This window comes from Arvicanthis niloticus, chromosome 6 (assembly GCF_011762505.2).
Source record: "Arvicanthis niloticus isolate mArvNil1 chromosome 6, mArvNil1.pat.X, whole genome shotgun sequence".
NCBI classification, from domain to species: Eukaryota; Metazoa; Chordata; class Mammalia; order Rodentia; family Muridae; genus Arvicanthis; species Arvicanthis niloticus.
The window spans coordinates 72,083,214-72,104,420 of record NC_047663.1 but is presented as its reverse complement, the minus strand read 5'-3'; the positions used below and the strand labels follow the sequence as shown (position 1 = coordinate 72,104,420).

At 43.3% G+C, this 21,207-nt stretch overlaps 1 protein-coding gene, 1 long non-coding RNA gene and 1 pseudogene across 2 annotated transcripts; 1 reads left to right on the top strand and 2 right to left on the bottom strand.

Annotated features, from left to right (window-relative positions):
- Positions 1–618: 618 nt before the first annotated feature.
- On the bottom strand, positions 619–9,810 carry LOC143442817 (T-cell-specific guanine nucleotide triphosphate-binding protein 2-like). The gene is given in 3 exon segments (XM_076936990.1): positions 619–748; positions 751–2,032; positions 9,358–9,810. Coding segments are annotated over 2 exon segments (1,389 nt in total). The 5' UTR covers positions 2,011–2,032; positions 9,358–9,810; the 3' UTR covers position 619.
- Positions 8,669–18,854, top strand: LOC143442818 (uncharacterized). The gene is made up of 2 exons (XR_013111318.1): positions 8,669–9,311; positions 17,783–18,854. It is a non-coding gene; the product is annotated as an uncharacterized LOC143442818 (long non-coding RNA).
- Positions 14,211–14,687, bottom strand: LOC117709865 (small nuclear ribonucleoprotein G pseudogene; annotated as a pseudogene).
- Positions 18,855–21,207: the final 2,353 nt, after the last annotated feature.

The following is a 21,207-nucleotide window of genomic DNA, read 5'->3' as shown; positions in this document are numbered from 1 at the left end:
TGTGTAATCAGAAAACTCACATGGGAATACAGAAGACTGCAAATAGCCAAAACAATATTTATCAAAACCATCAGGCTAGCATTCACTGTAATACCTGATTTCAAGGCATAGCACAGAGCCACGGTGACAAAAACAGCTCAATAGTTGCATGAAGACAGGTCCATAGACCTACATTCTGACAGAAAGAACAACCTAGAAATATATCCATAACTGTGCAGCCAACAGACTGCACAGTTATGGATCAGCAAGTTATGGGTCAGCAAGGCTTCCAGTACTCACAGTGCACAAAGGGCACATGGTTTGAAGAATGGAACTGGGCAAACTGGACATCAAGCAAGACTAATCCTTGACTCTCACACTTCACCCTATATGTAAACCAACCCTGAGTGGGCCAAAGAGCTTAATATAAGATGGAAACCTTGAAGCTCTCAAAGGGAAATGGGTATGATCAACTTCATCAGATTTTCCCACATGGGGTCCACAAAGCATAGGAATCAAAAGCAAACTGACAAGTAGCATTCCATCTAACTGAAATACTTCTTAACTACGAAGCAAGTAAACACCACAGTAATGAGATGATTTACAACAAAAAGCCTTAGGAATGCATCATGTAACAGTATCAACCAGAGAGACCCCAGCATGTCAACAGGTGCAGAAAATGGATATGACAAAATTTGTCAGAGTCACTTTGAAACATTTCAACAAAGTGAAATAGAAAGGTGATTTCTGGAACAACTCTAGAAACACTAATTTTCCCAGGAATTCCTCCCAACATAGCGAGGCTTTAGAGTAGAATGAGCTCACCTTCTCTGTCAAAAGCTCTTCTTTACTGAGGATAATTTTAACATCGCTTGCAACAGTGTCAATGAAATAATTTTGCAAGTGGAAAACCTTTGAAAAGGAAGAATGTCTAACATAGTTCAATAGTTTATCTGTTAAGGATGTACCAGGCTCATCTGAGAACAAATGTGGAGACTTAATGTTTGCCTTGAGTTCCTCCAGTGTCACGTTCAAATCCTCAGCGATGTTTTCCAGTGATGCCTCATCCAGGCCAAAGGAAGATCTATAGTCATTCAAAGTCTGTTCCAACATCTCTAGGTCATTTGGGGTCAGTCCCCTGAATGGTATGGTAGCCCTTGGCATTCTGGATTCCTTCAAGATCTTTTGTTTCAGCATATCCCTCTTCCGGTTTATGGTGGAATCCGTAACAATTGACAAAGTGATCATGAACATGTGTCGTTTGTAGGCTGGGAGCTCTCTCAGAAGGGTGGTTTCCAGCTTTGGGAAGTCAAGGTCAGACACATCAAAGTTGGAGACTAAGAAGACTGGAGGCTCCTGGTTGGTAACCTCCTTAAGTATACTTGAAACGGTATTTCTAATCTTGTTTAATGTGTTCTCTTTATTGAATCTCCTAGGATTACTCTGTCTTACAACCATTAGATCAATATCTGTTTGGCTTCGAACAAAATAGAAACTCCTCTTCATTTGCACAATGGCTTTGGCAAGCTCTGCATCATTATGTTTAAAGCGTCCAGAAGAGACAATAATGAAGAAGTCATACTCCTCAAACTTGATTTTATTCAGATAATCCTGTAGTTGGAAGGCAGGAGATCCAATGCCAGGCAGGTCCCATAGTGTCACACTGGGAAACTTTGTATATGTGTACGGTGTTCTCTCAGTGGTTGTACATACCACTCCAGTGGGAGCAGCTGCACCTTCTTCATCAGCCCCTACTCCCTGTAGAGCATTGATAAGACTGGACTTACCAGCCCCAGTTTCCCCTATCATTGCAATGTTTAGTGGGGCTTTCTCCATGTCACTCAGAGCATTCCTAATTACAGAAACCGTTTCTCGAAGGTTTCCTTCCTCTAGGGATGATTCAATGAAGGCAATCAATTCCTGAGACAGGATTTTGGTTCTCATCTTGAAATTCTGAAGGTTTGTGTCAAAGCTGGAGGTCAAATCAGGATCCTCCTTTGGAGGGTGTGTAGAAGAGGAAGTCTGACCCATCCCTGGGAAATGTCGATGGTACCTAAGGGAGGAAAGAACCAGGAAGGTCAACAAATTAGTTCCACAAGAACAACCAATGGGAGAGCAGGGTCCACCATAAGCCCCACATTAGAAATAGGGACTTCCTTCCCTTCAATCAAATGTACAGGACTGAACAGCACTTATTCCTGGGTTTAGCTTTATATTTTGGTTTGACTCACACTCCTTAACCTTTGATTATTTTCTTCTTTACAGTGTTTTTAGTTCTTCAAGATCAAATTCAAGCCTGTATTAGCAGCATTAAGGGAGGTTGTGCAATGGATCAACGTTGTGGCTAGCCCTGGCTTTGTATTTTGATAATTCCTTTTTCCTGTGAAGGGCTGCAGAGGAGGTGTGAGTCATTACATAGGTGAATTCTAGTGAACCTTCTGCCAATCTTAATTTGTAAAATAAAGGCTGGAAGGGGAGCAATAAAGGTTGGTGGAAGAGAGCAGGGAAGGACTGGAGGAAGACAATGGAAGAGGAAGACAATGAAGGAGAGGATGACTGGGAAGCAGGAGGTAGAAAGACAAATGCAGGGTCTGGAAAACCCTCAAGTTATAAGGGTCTCATAGCTGGGGATCAGAGTAGTGTAGGGGTATCTGCCCAATCTAGGCTTACAGAATATATTCATAATTGCTGAGTTGTGTTTTCATTGACTGGTCAAGTTTGGATTTGGAGATTTAAATATCTCCCACTACAGATCAGAAGTTTGAGCATAGCCTGAGCTATGATACCAAGATTTTGTCTGGAAAAGAAATGAACCATGTTCAAAGCTCTGTCAGTCTCTCCAAATAAGGTCATATTATGACATGCACATTGACTTTTATGTTTTGAGTTTTACTTTAATAACTGACATGAATGGTAGTAAATTCAATTGGAGAGCTCATCTCATGGTCAGAAGGAGTAGTCTTTTTTTTTTTTTTTTTTTTTTTTTTGCTTCTTCTTTTTTTTATTGGGTATTATATTTACATTTCAGATTTTATCCCCTAACCCCACTTCCCCCCACCACCCAGAAACCTCCTATCCTATACTCCCTCCTCATGCTTCTATGAAGCTGTGCCCTCACCTACCCATCCACTCCCATCTCCCCACCCTTACATTTCCCCCCACTCGGTGTTTGTCCTTCATGGGACCAAGAATCTCCTCTCCCACCTATGCCCAACAAGGCCACACTCCCCTACATATACAGCTGGAGTCATGGGTCCCTCCCTATGTGCTCCCAGGCTGGTGCTTTAGACCCTGGGGAGCTCTGGTTGGTTGGTATTGTTGCTCTCCGCATGGGGTCATAAACCCTTTCTGCTCCTTTAGTCTTCTCTCTGACTTCTCCATTGGGAAACCCTTGATCATATCAGTGGTTAGCTGTGAGCATTGTCCCCTGAATGTGTCAGTCTCTGACAGACCTCTAAGGAGACAGCTATATCAGGTTCTTGTCAGCATGTACTTCCAGCCATCCACATCAGTGTCTAGCTTAGGTGACTGTACATGGGATGGATAACCAGGTGGAATGGTCTCCAGATGGCCCCTCCTTCAGTTTCTGTCCCATGTTTTGTTTCCATATTTGCTCCCTTGAGTATTTTTGTTACTCCAGAAGGAGGAGTCTTAAGGATGTGGGAGACTCTTGATCTATCCTTCTTGGGTTTCCTGTGACTTTGATATCTACCAAAGTCTTTTCCCTCTTTGGTGCAGAAAACCCTTTGCTTTGCAATGAAGACCATGTGGATGTGGTGGTCGTAGTCTGTAGTGGGAAAGCTGCTACTGTTGTTTTGTGTAATAAGCATAATATATTTATCAATTTGGCATCTACATATTTATGTATGTTTGTATCCATGAATTGGTATGGCTGTTAACTTTGGTGATAGAAGCGGCTGTGTATAGCGAGTAAGAATAACTTTACATTAACTTATAATGGTCAAGGAATTGAGCAGAAGTGACTTTTGAATGCTCAGCCATGAATGTGATACATAAATCACCACCTCCAAGGCTTATTGTAATGCAGAAGAGACTACAGAAGTGATGTGGGAACTGGAGGCAAGGTTTTAACAATGTAAAAATTGTTGAAATAGTAAAAACCTAAATCATTCAGTCAGTTAGTGAGCTAATGAGCTGTAGAGACAGCCATCAAGAGACTAAATGATATGGCTAAAACATATTTGAAAATTTACTTGATATCCTGAACTGTCAGAGAAAGGGCAATTAAATCAGAATGGTATTACCAAGAAACTAACAACAACAATAACAACAAATGTTGAAGAGAAAAACATATTCATTGTTAGAAGTAGGTGCAGTTCCTTCAGAAATTGATCACTGTCCCAGGTACACTACTCACTTCAACCTGAAGGACTGTTAGTCAACAGACCACACAGATGCAAGCACATCCACTGTTATAGCTGCTGTGTTGATGGTCACTATGAAATCAGTTCAGTGCAGATATTTATATACAAATGAATAGAAAAAGAACTTGTGGTACATATATACAGTAAGGCTCTATTCAGTTGTAAAGAAAAATGAAACCATGACACTTTCAGAAAAAAATTAGTGTATCGGGAAGTTGTTCAGAGAAAATAATCTGGACCTTAGAAAAACAAATACCACATGTTGTCTTTCACAGGCTGAAGCTAGTCTTACAACAGTGTATGTGTGTGTGCCCCGAGACCACGGCCTACAGAGGCAGAGGCAGAGGCAGGCAGATGAGATCAAGGTCAGCCTGGACTACAAAGGGAGTTCAAGAACATCCAGGGATGTTATACAGGGAACCTTGTCTTGGAAAACCAAAACAAAAAACAAAACAAAACATACACCTTCCAAAATCTTTTGGTGTCATCTTTCCTAATGGTATACAGCTGCTGGAAGACTAGGTAGTGAAAAATACTAAGTTGCTTCAGCCTGGGTATCTACTGCCTGTCTAGCCATTCATTTTATGCTATTATAAGCAAACTTTCTCAAATGCTGTTATGACTGTTACAAAGAAACTGTCTTGTGCTGTTACTAGGAACTTTTTCATGCCTGAGTTAAGTGTTCACCCACAGTCTGTATGCTGGAGGATTTATTGTTCTTGGAAACCAATCCTAACAGTGGCCGATTAGACCTGCTTTATATACTTAGTCACAATAAGCTTGGAGCCGAGACCTCCCTGGGAATTGACATCCTACTTGCAGCCATGTGCATTGGTGACTGACACCCTGGTTGGCAAGTTGGGACATGAATGCTAGGCAAGTCAATCCTGCCAGGTTGGATAAGCCAGCCAATGAGGACAGGATAAGCATGTTATAAATACATCTTCTTACATAAATACATATGAAACATCCTAAATACATAAATTCATATTTAGGACGTTTCATATACCTAAATACAGATTGGTGGCAATAACTTGACACAGAGATTTGTGGATTACAGGCTTCAAGGCTCTGTGTGAATCTGGCATGGTGTTAGTCGGCTCCCAAGTCTTGTCTGTGGCACTGACTGATAAATCCTCGGGCAAATTCTCAATAAACTATCCCTGGCTGACCAAAACTTGTTGCAGTGTGGTTTATGGGGAAACTCCTGGACCCCAACATAAGTAGGTGTTGTTGATTTGTCTTTTAATATACCCCAAGTGATGTCTCATCTTTGTGCTCAACTTGACTCCATCTGGAATGAACTGAAACCTAAGTAGCTAGGCACACCTGTGAGACATTTTTCTACATTGGGTCACTTGAGGTTGGAAAATCTACCCTAAATCTGGAATACATCTTCTGCTGGCAGCCCAGAGAAAAGGACATGAAAGAAGGAGATTTTTCCTCTTTGTCTGCTTGCTCTCATTTGCTCGGGCAAGTTTATCCATTCTGCTGCTGAGGCATTCCTTCGCTGGCATTAGAGCCCACTTCTTACGGTTTCCCATGTACACTGAAGGCCAGCTGTGACATTCAGGCTCATGGACTGGGTTCTTTGTCTTTCCTAGAGGAGACGTCTACTGTTAGACTAGCCAGATCACAGGTGGTTAGCCACTCTATTAAATGTATATAGATTCTTTAATGCATATAGATTCTTGCTAGCATTTCTGTTCCTATGGAGAACCTTGCCCTAAACTATGCAGAAATGAGAATATTTTACCCATATCATCCTAGTTGAGAGAAAGATAAGATGGATGGCCAGCAGTCATGGATCTTCATGATAGAGACAGTCTTCAGAATATCTGCAGATGACAGGTCTCCTGTCTTCTCCTCTTGATTCTAGTAACACAGAGCTGTATCTGTGTTCTGGGCATCCCAAATGGGAACATGTGACTCTTCTATAGAGCAGGTCAAGCCCCATCATGGCTGGATGGTGTATGATGGTATTCTTATAGGAAAATAGGAAGATATTCAATGTTCAGCCAGACTTGGTTTATAAGTTCATGTTGGCCACAGGAGAATCAGGTAGATTTTAGGAAACGGTGTGCAAGAGGCACTCAGAGGGAGGACTTAAGCTCAGGCTGGGGACAATTCTCCTAAGAGTCCATGGATTTGACAAAATCAAACATACCCTTCACGATAAGGTCCTGAAGAAATTGGGAAAGGAGAGAATACATCTCAACATAATAAAGGCTGTATGTGGCAAACATAGCCAATGTTGTGCCAAATGAGAATATCCCCGAGCAAATGCACTGATCACAGGAAGAAGACAAGGGTATCCATGTATTATCCACTCTTTATTCAGTTCAGTACTAAAAGTCTAAGCTAGAACACTAAGACCCAAGGGGGAAAAATAATATACACATAGAAAATGTAAGAGTCAAAGATAATATAAGGTTTCGCCATAAGAGGACCTAATGTCTTCCTCAGAGATCTCTTAGAATCATCTCAGCAAACTGACAGAATGCAAAATTAACATAAAAATCTTGCTTGCCTTCATGTATACCAATGACAATCATGCTAAAGAAAAAACGAAATCAATCTCACTTACACTATTATCCAGCACCTTCTCCCTAATAACAATCCTGGAATTAGAATAACCAAGGAGGAAAAAGCCCTCTGTAATGAAAGCTTTAAAAGCTTAAAAAAAAATTAGAAGACACTGAAAAAAAAAAAAACAACTACTCATGCCAAAGGATTAGCAGAATTCGTGTCATAAAAATGGCTGGCTTAAAAAAATTAATCTACAGATTCAGTGCATTTCCTATCAGTATTCTAATGCCATCATTCACAGAATTAGAAAGAAAATCTTAAAATTTAGTTGTAAGCATCAAAGATCTCAGACAAACAAAGCAAGCCTGAGGCAGGGAAAATACTGATGACATCACTGTACTTGGTTTCAAGCTCTGCTTCAGAAGGACAGGAACAAAAGCACATGGTGTTGTTGGATACCCAGACACGTTAAAAAAGCAGGGGAGCGCAGACAATACAGATATAAACCCACAAGCCTGCAACCACCCACTTCCTTTGTTTGTTTTTTGTTTCTTTCTTTCCTCCTCCACCTCCTCTAATTTTCTTTCAAAGGATCTTATTGAGAAAGGACTTTCCTTTAGAAATGGAGTTCAAAACTCTGGGAAGAAAAACACTTTAAGAAGTAGGGGTAGGTAGGGGCTTTCCCAGTAGGGTTCCAGCTGCTCAGGAAATGAGGCCATGACTACAAGCAGGGGCTCATGGAAATGAAAAGTTTCTGTACAGCAAAGGAAACAGTAAAAAGACAGATTGCCAGATGGGAGGGAATCCTTGTTAGTAATTCATTCAACAGAAGATTAATATTCAAAATATGCATAGAACTTTAAACAAAAACCAAGATCAATAAGAAAACAAATAGCTCCATCAAAATACGGGTGTGTAACTGAACAGAGTTCTCAGAAGAAACACAAATGGCCAATAAATATTTTTTAAACATGTTCAGCATCTCAGCCATTAAAACATGTGAATTGTAGCTACTTTGGGATTTTATCTCACCTGAGTCAGAGAGGCTTTCATTAAGAGAGAACATGGCAACAGATGCTGGTGTGGATGAAGGGGAAGAGGAATCCTTATTTGCTGCTGTGGGGTTGTAAGCAAGCACAGCCATTATGGAATCAGTGACACCATTCCTGAGTGTAGCCCTGAAGGACTCTATATCTTAGCACAGAGACCCTGGAACATCATGTTCATCACTGCTCTAGTGACAATAGCTGGGAAATGCAATCAGCCCAGATGATAAGTGGATAATGAGAATGTGCCACAGAGACACAATGGAACTGGATTCATGCACAATATCAATGGAAGTGTATAACATTCAGACACACTGGCAGAGCTACTAAATGTTAAGTGAGGTCACCAGTCACAAAGGCAAACCTGATGTTCTCTCTCATATGTGGATTTCAGCTTCCCATTTTTAAGTATGTACATTTATGTAGCAGGGAGTGTTTGCAGAGGCCAGGAAACTGGAAGGGGGCCCATAAGAGGGGTTAAAAAATAGCTTTGGGGCAGATAGATAGTAGCACATATGGGATATACAAGTGGACGGTGGAATAATGGGAACTGAGAAGTTTGAACAGAGGGGACAGCCAGAGAGCTGCGGCACAGGACTGGCTGTTAAACAAGCAGTAAGGAAATATGCTTCCTTTCAAGTTTATAAAAAACCAAACAAAGTTTGAACAGAGATATTCTGAGTGGGTGGATGAAGCTGCTCCCAGAAGCCAAAGACTATTCAATCGAAATCCTAGCCCCAGTAGTGGGCTACTCCCCACGATTTGATGATTATGAACGTTCCTGAACCCTGCCAAACAGTCAAGGTATTGTTAGTGCTGGTTACATTGATAACGGCTTCTAATAGTTTCCTTCTAGAGAGGAAATAGCAGTGGTGAACTCGATAGGATTTTATCCTTAAGGGGTTAATGAAGTAGTTCCAGTATAGTTGGGTGTTGTTGTGTAGGCCTTTAATCTCAGCCCTAGGAGGCAGAGCAGCAGAGGTAGCTGGATCTTCTTGAGTTTGAGGCCAGCCTGATTTACAGGTTCTAGATCAGCCAGAGAGGCACACAGTGTGATCCAATCTCAACTAAAACTAAAACAAAATATAACAACAAAAAGCTACAACAAATCTCTATGGGAAACAGGTTCTTGCATCAACTCTGAAGAATCTGGTCACACAAGCTGCCCTCTTTCTTCAAGCTAAAATCAGACAAGCAACAGACTCAGGTTGTGTGGGTGTTAGGGAGTTTGTTGCTGCCTGGCTGGTGGGTGGTGCTGCTCTGTGGTGCAGAAGACAGAGAAGGGCCTCTCTGTGAACAACCCCTGAGTGAAATAAGCCATAACTGGAGGTTCCTCTGCCCTGGTCCCAGGAGACTACCCCTGATGTCACAAGTAAGTAGGGTTTCTGCTCAAGCTGCACTTAGAACCCTTCACTTACCTCCTCCCAAGTAGTGATGCCAGTGGCCCTCCTGTGATGTCACCTCTTCTCTGGGAGCAAGGTCACTGGGGTAGCTCTCTATGGACTCCTCTGAGCTGGGACATTCAGGAAAACAGATGGGATGGCGAGTGTTGGTGTCTCGGTGGTCTGGAGAGAAGAACAGGATGTTTTCAGATTTCCTTCCAGATCTCGGTCCACACAGTCTTTGCTCTTGGTTCTGTAGTTTCTAGATCTGAATCCTACCTGCCTTGCTCCTGAAGGGAGGGACTGCACCGAGGGTTGGTTTTGGTTTCTATTCTGAGACCTCCCTGTCTGGCTTACATATTCAACTGAAATGGTTTCACATCCTTCCACAGAGAGGGAGGTGGAGCTCTGCTGAAGTGGCCAACTCCAGGGCTTCCTGAGAGCTTAGTGGGTACACTGGCCTAGTCCAGTGTCAGGGCTCCTCCCTCCACTGACCATTTTGCACCCCTACCTCAAGACCCTGTTTTCAGACGATGTCATCTATTCCTGGGCAGTACTGACTTTCAGATTCAGTGAGCCCATGGTTCAATGATTGTAGACACTTCCTGTAATCCTGCCCTGTGCTTATTCTGTTGACATTCTTTCTTTCATCTCTCTGTCTCTCTGTTTCCACTCTCTCTCTCTGTATCTCTCTTTCTCTCTCTGTCTTTCTCTCTCTCTGTATGTGTAAGTGGACATGTGTGTGTAGATGCTGTTGTTTCTCAGATTATCAGTCTTCTTATTTTGAGACAGACACTCTCACTGGCCTGGACTTTACCAATTAGGCACGGGTGGCTGACAGCGAGCTTCAGGGATCTGCTTCCCTCCTTCCTCAGTGCTGGAATTACAAATTCACTCTACTATGCCTGTCTGTTATGTGGATTCTGTGTATCTAAGTCATAACTTTTCTCGTTGAAAGGTAATTACTTTACCAATTGATTATGTTTCTCCCTGGTCACTCATAGAAAAACCCATGGTGACTGTGAACATATTATGATTAATGTGTTAAGTTTTTTTGTGCTAGATTTTGTAAAACCAAAATTATTTTTAGCTTGTATAAGCCATGAGGACATTGCTTCTGCTTTGAATGTACACTGTCAGCTGGCGGGATTGACTATTTCCTGGTGCAGTTGAGCTACCTTTAAAAATTGCTAATTGTTCAACAATGCTTCACTGCTCCCAGATAATCTTACAAGGTCACAAATAAACAAGCTGACTGCCAAGCGCTGCTGTTGTGTGAATTGCTTGCTTGGATGGCTGAGGCCCTGCTGGAGGTCCGTTACAGAATCAAGGCTTGCCCACACCCAGATAGGATTAGAGTTAATTTGATTCTCTCTTTTTTTTTTTTTTTTTTTTTGAGACAGGGTTTCTCTGTATAGCCTTGGCTGTCCTGGAACTCACTCGGTAGACCAGGCTGGCCTCGAACTCAGAAATCCGCCTGCCTCTGCCTCCCAAGTGCTGGGATTAAAGGCGTGCGCCACCACTGCCCGGCAGTTTAATTTGATTCTCAAATAATAACTGTGGTTTTTCTCCTCTATAATTCTTTGGCTAACAACATCTGTAACCTTACCTGGAGAATTCTCTCTGGTTTGGGCTGGGTCAGTCTCCTTCCTAATAAAATACCTTAATTTATTAAAACCAAAACTCCAGTCAGACTAGTGACTATCTAAATGACCACAGACCCATAGTTCACAAAAAAAAAAAAAAAAAAAAAAAAGCACTGGATTAGCCTCCTGTCCCTACAGTCGGTGACTCTGTGGCTAAGAAGTTTGTGCCTGGTGTAGTCAGGAGTGGGGTTGGTGAGTGTGGCTTCCAGTTTAATGCTACCTTGGAGTCATTTTACTAGAGAGAGGACTTTTGGGTGGGATCAGAGACTGAAAGATAGAAAAATTTAAGTTGACCCCCTGAACCCTATCCTTAAAGCAGAGACATAAAAAATCAGTTAGTCAAACACTGTGGCGCCTCAGTTCCAGGATATTAGCTGACGACTCGAACAGATGGCTCTAACTAACAACACTGTGACAAATGGTGTCAAGATGCTATAGGCCTGAGATAAGCCTGACCTGCTTTGAACTGGAGCTCATGATAGATATAGTGTAATTGGTCAGAAATAGCCAATTATAAAGTGACTCGCCATCCATCTTAAACATTTGTGATCAAACACATCTGTACTTCCCTTCCCCCTCTTCCCTAACTCCACCTGGTTTGTAGATTCTTCCTTCCTTCCTTCCTTCCTTCCTTCCTTTATTTATTTATTTATTTTTATTAGATATTTTATTTACACTTCAGATACCATCCCCTTTCCCCATCACCCCCTTAGAAAACCCCTATCCCATGCCCCCTTTTCCTTTTTGCATTTATACATTTTTTAAAAAAATGTTAATCATAGGCTTTATAAGTTTGGTATTGTTCAATCAGAGGTGTAACCCACTACCCAACCTAGATATAACACTGTCCTCTTAACTGGTGGAGATACATGAACATCTGCCTCCCTGTCTCCCCCCTCTTTCTCTCTTTCATCACCTAGCTTCTCCTCTCCTTCTTCTCCTCTTCTTACTCCATCTCTTCCTCTCAGTACTCCTCCCACCTTAGCTCCTCCTACATATCACCCTTCCTATTAAAATGAAACTTTTCTCTCAAAATACAATTACAGCATAATTATGCCAATTTTTACCAGTGAGGTACAAGATAGTCCTAATACCCAGTCCATCCTTTTGTTGACTAACCAGCACCTCTGTTGTCTATCCTAACTAAAACATTTAGTTCTGAACCTGGCTTTAGGATGAATGTCAGCTGAAGACCATCCACTCAAATCTTTTCTCTCAAAGTAAATAGCCAGGATTGGCTATGAGGCTATAAGTTTTCAACCCCGTCAGAAATCCAGAATGACTGAGTTAACTATAATTGTGGGAAGCACAAAGCATAGCTTCTAAAACTTAGCCAATTTATAGAGACCTCTGAATACCTGGACACTCATTCTACTTCAAAACGTTAGAGCATCTGTTCTTCCGACTTCTGGCCCAGGATCATCTGACAGACCTTAGTGCTGTAGAATTATTAAGGGCTGATTACTCTGTCTAGGCAGATATAATCAGTCGACTATTCTGCAAGTGTGTCCTTTCCTGGACAGTAATTTGTCTGTAGAAGGAAAGAGGCAATTCTTGCCTAGTGGCTGTCTCACCACAACTGGAGTAACTCCAAGGATGCTCAATTTCTTCTTAGAATTCAATATAGGAAGCTGTCAGGAGCAGACAGGTCTCTAATAAAAATGAACATTAATACAGAAATGTTTGTCATGTCAATTCTATGGATTTCTGATGTTTTGAAAACCAATGTAAGGTAATCTGGACTAGATTCTTCCTTTATAAGCTGTAAGAACTCGTTGCTTGGGGTTGATTTCCTTAACTCCTGTGTAGGGGTAGGAAAGACGCCCTAGCATGCTAGTTTTTGAGTAAACCTCTTGCTGTTGCATCAAGCCGTGTTTCTCCTGAGTGATTTGGGGTGCACCTGCAGTTCTCCACGAGGTTGTGAGGTCCCCTCCGTTTGGGTTTTACAAGACCAGTAGTAAATACAGTGCATGGGACTGGGAAGATGACCCATGGTGCTCTCAGAGGTTCAGGGCAGCTGTACTGGCAGGATCTTACTAGGAAGGTGGTAAAGAGGAAAAGGTTGGGAGAGAGAGAGAGAGCGCTAGAGAGACACACACACACACAGAGACAGAGACAGAGGACACACACACACACACACACACACACACACACACATACACACACAGAATGAGGTCCAAGGCATGGGCAGACAGAACCAGAAGTACTGAAACTGACTACTTTAACTAGAACCTTCCCTGCCAGGGTAAGCAATAAAAGCTGAGAGTCCCTCTCACACTAGAGAAGCTGAGCTGCACAGAAGACTCTGCATCCAGACCAGCTTCCTGTGAGAAGCAGAAAGCCAGCGAGATGTCTGGGAGAGGGTTAGACCAGAACCACTTGTAAAGACACTCTCTGACCTGCTGAGCTGCTCCAGGTTCCCAGCTTTCCTTAGCTGTCACTCATGTAGGGGTGGGCCTTGGTGATGCAGCTGTCTTTGAGTATTTCCTGCTTCTGTTAGAAATCCCAATCAAACCCACTGGCTCAACAAGTTGGACTTTGGTGGTATTTGTACCTTGGTCTGTGGTGGGCTCCCTATCTGAGGTGATCAAACATGTGTGTTGTGACCACCCAGGATAAAATTTGTCCCTTTACACTCACTTGTCTTTGGACACAATTTATACCATTGTCCCAGGCCCATTGCCACTTCACTGGCAAACCTTTTCCTTTGTACCATCTTCTGTTCCTGAAAACCTGTCATGTCCTGCACCAACATGGTCCACATATTTCCAGATATCTAGGGAATGTCTTCAGATTTCTCTGTTGCCCAGAACCCAGGCTGCTTTTTGTTCAGTTCTACTTTCTAATGTGTTTACAAAAAGATAAAGAGATATAATATGTTCTATGGGTGTGTGGTGAGGAATGGGGGAAGGTGATGTGTCATTGGGCTCACGCTGAGGCATCCCCCTCCCCCCCGAGGGACCAGTCTCAGGAGGATATAGAATAGAGTTTATTGAGAGCATGAGGAGGGAGTTAAGAGGGTAGTAGAGGCAGAGAGAGGCAGAGAGAGGCAGAGAGAGAGAGCAGAGAAGTAGAGGCCTGCCATGAGCACATGGAGAAAAGGGAATGGAAAGAGGAAGTGGAGAGGGGAAGGGAAGAGCCCAAGGGAACAAGAGGGAGAGAGAGCAAAAGATGGAGGAGGGGCAAGTAGCCCCCCTTTTTTTCCTGAGTATCACAAAAGTTTATTTAGCAAAAAGTTTCATATGAAAATGTACATGACCTAATTCTACATCACAATCAAACAGGTCCTTGGGGAGGGATGTGGACACACTGCCGGACACTGGTTAGACTCTTTCCAAGGCTTCTAACATGATGATGCTGTTTCCTCGGATGACCACCATGCCAATGTTGTTCTGCTTCCCACTTGTTGCCATTTCCACACACTCATAAATCACAAGGTTCATAAAGGGATCAAAGCCCCGAAGTGTTCCTTGGACATGCCTGCCACCGTCTTTTTTGTTTTGTTTTGTTTTTTGAGACAGGGTTTTTCTGTGTAGCCTTGGCTGTCCTGGAACTCACTTTGTAGACCAGGCTGGCCTCGAACTCAGAAATCCACTTGCCTCTGCCTCCCAAGTGCTGGGATTAAAGGCATGTGCCACCACTGCCCGGCTTACCATTTAACTTCAATGATAACTTCTTGTCCATAAACTTCTTCAGTTCCGGAGGGTGGGCTTTGCTCATGGCAACTCCTTAGCGGGCTCAGCACAAGTGAGTGGTCCAAGAAGCCCCTTTTATCGTGGGCCAGGCCTACCTGGCAGTTGCCAGGTAACTGTGGGGAGGAGCAAACCTGGCTGATGTCAGGTAACTGTGGGGGTGGAGTTTAGAAAGAATGCAAACACTTTCCCTGAGGTCCCCTTGTCTGACTTTTCCCAGTTCATCTATCAAGGGGTGAGGGTGGCCTAAGGCCCCAGCATCCTCTACCTAGCAGAGTTGTAATTGTGACAACGTTGTGTACTGAGCAATGACTCTGGACACTTCTTCTCTTTCTTACTTTGTTTTACAATCAATTGTGGTAAAATTATCCGTTAAGTATTTACATTATGTCATAAATTATTGAGGTTGATACACTAAAATGACACACATCTTTCCTAATTCTCCACTGTGACATGTTAAGTAGAAGGCAGTGACAGTTTGCCACTCTAAGCTTCTCCTGGCTTTCAGAAGCAGGATTTTGAAAGATCTGTACCATTTCCTGCTCTTAGGAGGATAAACAGGAAGTGGGAGGGGTGATTTATGCCTGGCTCTGCAGAGCTCACTGCTGGCTGGAGGAATTAATGGACAGACAGAGGAGAAACTGGATTGCAATATGTGGTGAACCTTTAAGATTTCTGGAACTGTGTGTAGAAGGAAGATTGGAGAAGAGAGTGAGGGCTGGACATGTATTTGTGTGTGTGTGCGTGCATGTGTGTGTCTGTGTGTTCAGACATTTCTGTTCCATCTTTAAGAACTGTCAGTGCTTACTTTGGATTTTCTCATTTAGACCTCCGGCCTCCCCTGAGACTTCCATCATCTCTAGCTCACAAATCCCCAGCAGAGCTGACTTTTTCCTTTTCTCTCAGCTCTGAGCATTGGTTCCCAAGCCTTACCCATGCATGCAGATGCCCTGCCCTGGACTGTTCTTACTTCATTGGGCAGCTGCATTTATTTGCTGAACCTGGAACAATCCTGACTTGAGGCTTGATGGGAGGAGGGGCAGCCAGTGCTCCCTGGCCAGGGCTTGGTTTGCTCACCTCCCACTCAGTAAGTCCTGTGCACAACTGGCAGTAATCCGTACCCAGAGCTGGACCTGGGCTGTCTCCTGGCTTGTGCTCATAGTTTCTCATGTGAAGGGGCCGACAGTGACTGTCCTTTAACAGTGTAGTGAAATGAGTAAGAGCCACTCAATATATTTAATATGTATTCCAGGTTATAGCCACCAAAGACCAAATATATCTTTCCACACCCACACAAATTGCACACACATACACAAAAGACATCCCAATGTTTACAAACTCGCTGATCTTAGGTCTCTGTGACACTTCTCATACTTTGTTTTCCAAACGTGTCTGGGCCAATTGGAAGAGTCTGCAGTCACCTATTGTTTACAATGAGGTTGGCTGCAAGCACAGACCTTCACACAGTTACTGGCTGTTTGTAGCTACAGAGCTGAAACTCTTCCAAGCTATCCTGTTTAAAGTAAGCCTTCGGTTTTCCTGGTTAATGATGGATTCACTGTGGAAAGACATTTCACCATTGCATAATGCACATGGCAGGTGGTTCTCCCTTTACTTTCTTGGGTTCTGTAGTATGTGAGGATTGTCTCTGAGTTGTCCTTTCAGTCCTGTGCTCAACACTCTTGTCCTCACAGGGATATGATCATTAGTCATTTACCACAGCATTTCCATGGCCTAAGAACCTGCTGAACTCATGGTCTTCATACCTGACTGTTAACTGTAGAGGCTGGTGTGTAGCTACAAGTATTGGGTCATCAGTTACACACAAGCACACATGCATGCAGACTGACCCCTGTGCAAATACACAGGAACACACACATGGAAACACACCCACACACACATATGCACCATGAATGGTGCCTTGTACCATTGTGGGTCCTAGGACGATCTTCTCCCAGGATATCCTTTGTAAGTAAAGAACAGACCCTGTTGTTCTTTTTATCGAAATGGGGGTGGCCTGCTCTAAGGTGAGCAGATTTGGTTTTTTCACAGACTCTGTTCTCCTGTGTGACCCTGACTCCCTCTTTCCTGATCTCAACTCACTGTGACATCAAGGCTCTAAAGTATAAGCTTCCCTGGTAGCTATTCAGAGGCAAAGGTGGCTGCTCTCCTCTCCACTCCTTGTCTAGAGATATGTTAGCACAGAAACAAGACTCAGTACTGTGGGTGTGATGAAGTCAGCTGCTGTACCCCAGTTCTTCAGCTCCTAGAATTGTATTATGAGATTTGCAATGGATCCAAGGAGGAGTTATGTTCAGGGCTTAGACAAGACTAAGAATGTGAAAGGATGTGTGTGCTGGGGGAAGGGATGACTTTGTCTCCAGAATGTCAGAGAGACAGCCTTGAGACATCACCCCTTTCCCACAGGGTTTGCTTCCCCAGCCATTTTAACTTGTCAATGGACTAAATAAACCATGGTCAGGAGGTGGAGGTATTAGGAAGATGTCACAGTCTGAGGAGGCAGAAGCATATTGTTATCAGTGGTCAGTGATGTGTACTTGTAATGCACTTACCTGTAACTAGGACCAGGGGCCTCCCATCCTCAGAGACAGACTTCATCAAGGACAGAATGAAAGGACATTGGCTCAGAACTCCTAAGACCAAGTTCTCAGCACAAATGAGATTAGTTTGTCCCAGAGGGTCAAAGGGCAGGGAATAAAAGACAGACACAGGAGACTAGATGGAGGGAGGAGGGGAAGGGGACAAGGGAGAAGGGGAAAGGTTGTTTGTCCCTGAGGGGCACAAATGTCTACCTCTGCATAGAGAGGAGGCACGTGTGGCTCATAGGCAAATGGCAGTTTATAAAGGCAAACAGGTAAAGCCTGTGTTAGAATGAGGTGTTTAATTTTATTTGGGCATTTTAATTTAATTTAATTTTTTAATTTTAATTTAATTAGGGGAGCCAAAAGGGGTTAGTGATTGCTGGATGTCAATTCTTTGATAACTAGGCATTGGTAGGTGACCTTAGGAAGAGGAAGTGGTCAAATAAACAGGATAGACCTTGGTGGCTAGCTGTAGGAATGTAATGGGTTTTGTTTGTTTGTTTGTTTGTTTGTTTTTTAGAAAGGCAGAGGTAATGGAGGAGAAGGGCAAGGCCTGTCAGAGCCATGTTTGCCACCTTGGGCTGGCTAGCTTCCCTTCACAGCCCATGCCATCTGCTGACACCTTCTTTCTGCAAGATGTCAGCAACAGCTTTCCTCTGTGAAGTACTGAAGCACACAGAACCAGATTAAAGTCTGAGCTTGTCGCGCCCCGCTCGACCAGCAACGAAAACACGAACAACAACCGGATCCTTCTCAACAGCCTTTATTGTAGAAACGCTCTTTTAGTTTTCAGGAGGAGACCTTGAATGCCCAGAACAGGCTGCTTATATACCCTTAGCCCTGGGCAGGGAAAAGCGCATGGAGGTGCGCGATTGGTCAAAATTGCAGTACCTCATTAGCATACCACATTAGCATACCCCGCCCGGGAGGGGGTGATTGGTCAGAATGTGGTACCTTATTAGCATACCCCGTTCGGGAGGGGTTGGAGCCAAACTGAGTTGTGCATGCGCAGTGCACTGGTAGTTATTACCAGAGGCCGAGGCAGGTGCCATCTTGGATCAGCTGGTGTGCCACCTTGGCCTGCTGAGTCGGTTCGGCGGCCTACATGAGCTAACGTTGGGCAGTGAGTGTTTCCTACACAGAGTCGGGGTGTGTATTTTAGGAGTGTGGGAAGGCACATTTCTCCACATGCTCACATTCATCTTCAGGACACAGTGTAGGTGTGGGAGCCTCATGGTTTCTTCTGGATCCAGCCATTACTACTGATCATGGACTAGATTGCCGCTGCTGATTCATGTTGGTGTTTTGCTAGTGGACTCAACTGCTGACAATGAAGATTGGAATCACCTCAAAGAACTACTTCTAAACAGTTTCACCACTTCCTTGTCCTATTAACCAACTTCCTCCCCTACTTTGTTCAGCGGGCTATAAGGAAGGGTGAAGCATTTAGGGACCTTTATTAAAATAGGTTTTAAAAAATCTAAGCCTACAAGTCCCTTCCAAAATCCAGTGTATTTTCAGAGCTGTTTTATCTGTCTCATTGACATTTAAACATTTAAAGTCAATAAAGTATTATTCAATCTGTATTTGTAGATCTTATATTTTCCCTTTTGTTCTATGAGCATTTTCTTGAAAGTCTTGTCAGATCTCTCTATAATTGTTTGTCTTGTGGGATTTTAAGTTATGCTTGGGACATGTTTTATGTCATAATGTCTAAAAAATTATTGTATTCTAATGGATGCATTTGGTGAAGTATTTTTACTTTCAGTCTGTAAAGGAATCTCCAACTGAGCTGTGGCAGACATGTGGGGGTCAACACCCCTCAACAAGATTCAAGAACCCATGCCCACGTTCGAGCTATCTTTCCTTGCAGGTGGTAGAGGATGTGGACATAGCTCCAAATGAACCCCTCCCCCACTGGCACCCATTGGGGGTGGTGGTGTGTGTGGGAACCTCTCCATGGAACCGTGAGTAAGTCCAGCCTAGTTCACAAGACAAGGCAGGCCTCTCTCTGTCTCCCCTCCCCTCTCTTTCTCTCTCCATGTGTTCCTGGTCAGCTTCTCTGCTTTAACTCTTTTTTTTTTCCCTCTCTGTCTCTCCCTCTCCTCCACATGTTCTCCAGCTCAAGGGCAAGATGGCAGTGGCTCCCTAGCCTCCAGTCTTCCCATCCCACTGTTCTACAGTAAGGGACTCCTTCTGGAGGCTGAGATTGTTGTCTCCCTCTCTCAGGAACACTGGCTCCAAACTCTAGTTCCTGGAGTTTCTCCCCCAGGGGGTCAGTCTTTCACACTGCTAGTGTAGGCTTCTCCCCTCCCCCTCTGTCATTTGTGGCCAATTACAGCCACTTAGTTTAGCAAGCTTGGAGAAACTGTGGTCCATCTGCCAGCTTCTCCCAAGAGTTGCCGGCTTCAATCCAGCTTCCACGGATCTCTCTCCCATGGCTCAGTCTTTTACACAGAATCTCACTTTTTCTGACTCTGACTCTCCTATCAAGCCCCTATGTTTCTTGCTTTGAACTTTTCTTCAAGGTTGGCCTTTTTGATTCTTCTCTACATTTAGGATTTCTAAGAAAAACAAATGGGGAATACTCTGCTAGAGCACCCAGACACCACATAAAAGGTGGCCCCTCCCTCACTGCTTCTAAACCTGCCAAGACAACAAAGAAGCATACCTGAGACATTTAACTCAAGTTTTTAATGCCTTTTCTCCCCAACAGGAATACCTACAACAATGTTTGTGCTTTTCAACTGAATTTTTTTTGTTTTTTATTTAAATGTTTTTTTCTCCTAACAGAAATACCTGCAACAATGTTCGTGCTTTTCAACAGAAATTTTTTTCACTTTTTGTTTAAACGTTTCCTTTCCTCCTAACATTCATATTATTTGTCCAACATTTTTTTCAACCTTTTGAGATTTCTTTAAGTTTCAAAAGTCATCTAATCTATTTCCAAAGGTCAAATCAACTATGCTGATCACCATTTTTTAGTCCTTAATTAACAACTAGTTTCCTTTTACAGACAAACTGTTGCTGCCTATCCCAGATACATAATAACATGTTTTCTTCCTCAGCCATCCAAACAGAGTCAAAGGTATCTTCTAAGACCAAATTTCCTCACATACCTTTGCTTTTCTAGGATCTTAACGACAGACCACAATGTGCTTGCTCTAGAGTAGCTTAATATGTAGGCTACCCACCCTTTGCAGAATCCCCTGCCAGATGTCCTGTTTCCCTGTTGTAATTATCCTATAGGTGCTCCCACAAGTCTGGTGGAGACAATGCCATCTCCTGGAAACCTGCCTGGGATACCAAGCTGCCTTCTTCCAGACATCATCTGACTGAAGACTCCAGAGACACATGCCAAAACCCAGAGATGCACACTGAGTCCTACAGACAGATCCAGACCTTCTAGTTACAGATGTACTTTCTTGACAAAGTCAAATAGCTACAAGTTATATGTTAGTAAGGAAAACATAATGTCTATCTAGATTAATCAGATGTTATTACCCTCAAGCTGTCCAACCTGTATTTAATTGGTTCAACGATCCCTTGCCTTCCCAACCTCCACCCTCAACTCCCCTTACCCTGTGATTTAATTGTGCTACCCCTCCAGCCTGCCCAATGTTTTCTTTTGACTTCCTCATCCAAAATTTTCACTATAGATGACACAGTTACACCCCCCTTTTATAAAACAAAAGAGAGAAAATTATGAGACTGTGATAGGATGGCTTGGTTTTGGTAGAAGCACTGGCTGGAAATAGCACTGAGACCTAACAGGTGTCCATGCCTGTGAGGGGCAGGCATCTATTCTGCCTTGCTCCCAGAATCCAGGCTCCTGACACATGGCATAGACCTCCATTTGATTTTTGCCATTTAGTCATGTAGGGCAACACTCCTACCAGCCCCTCCACAGGTAGAGGGCATGACTACAGGTCTCAGCCTCAAGAG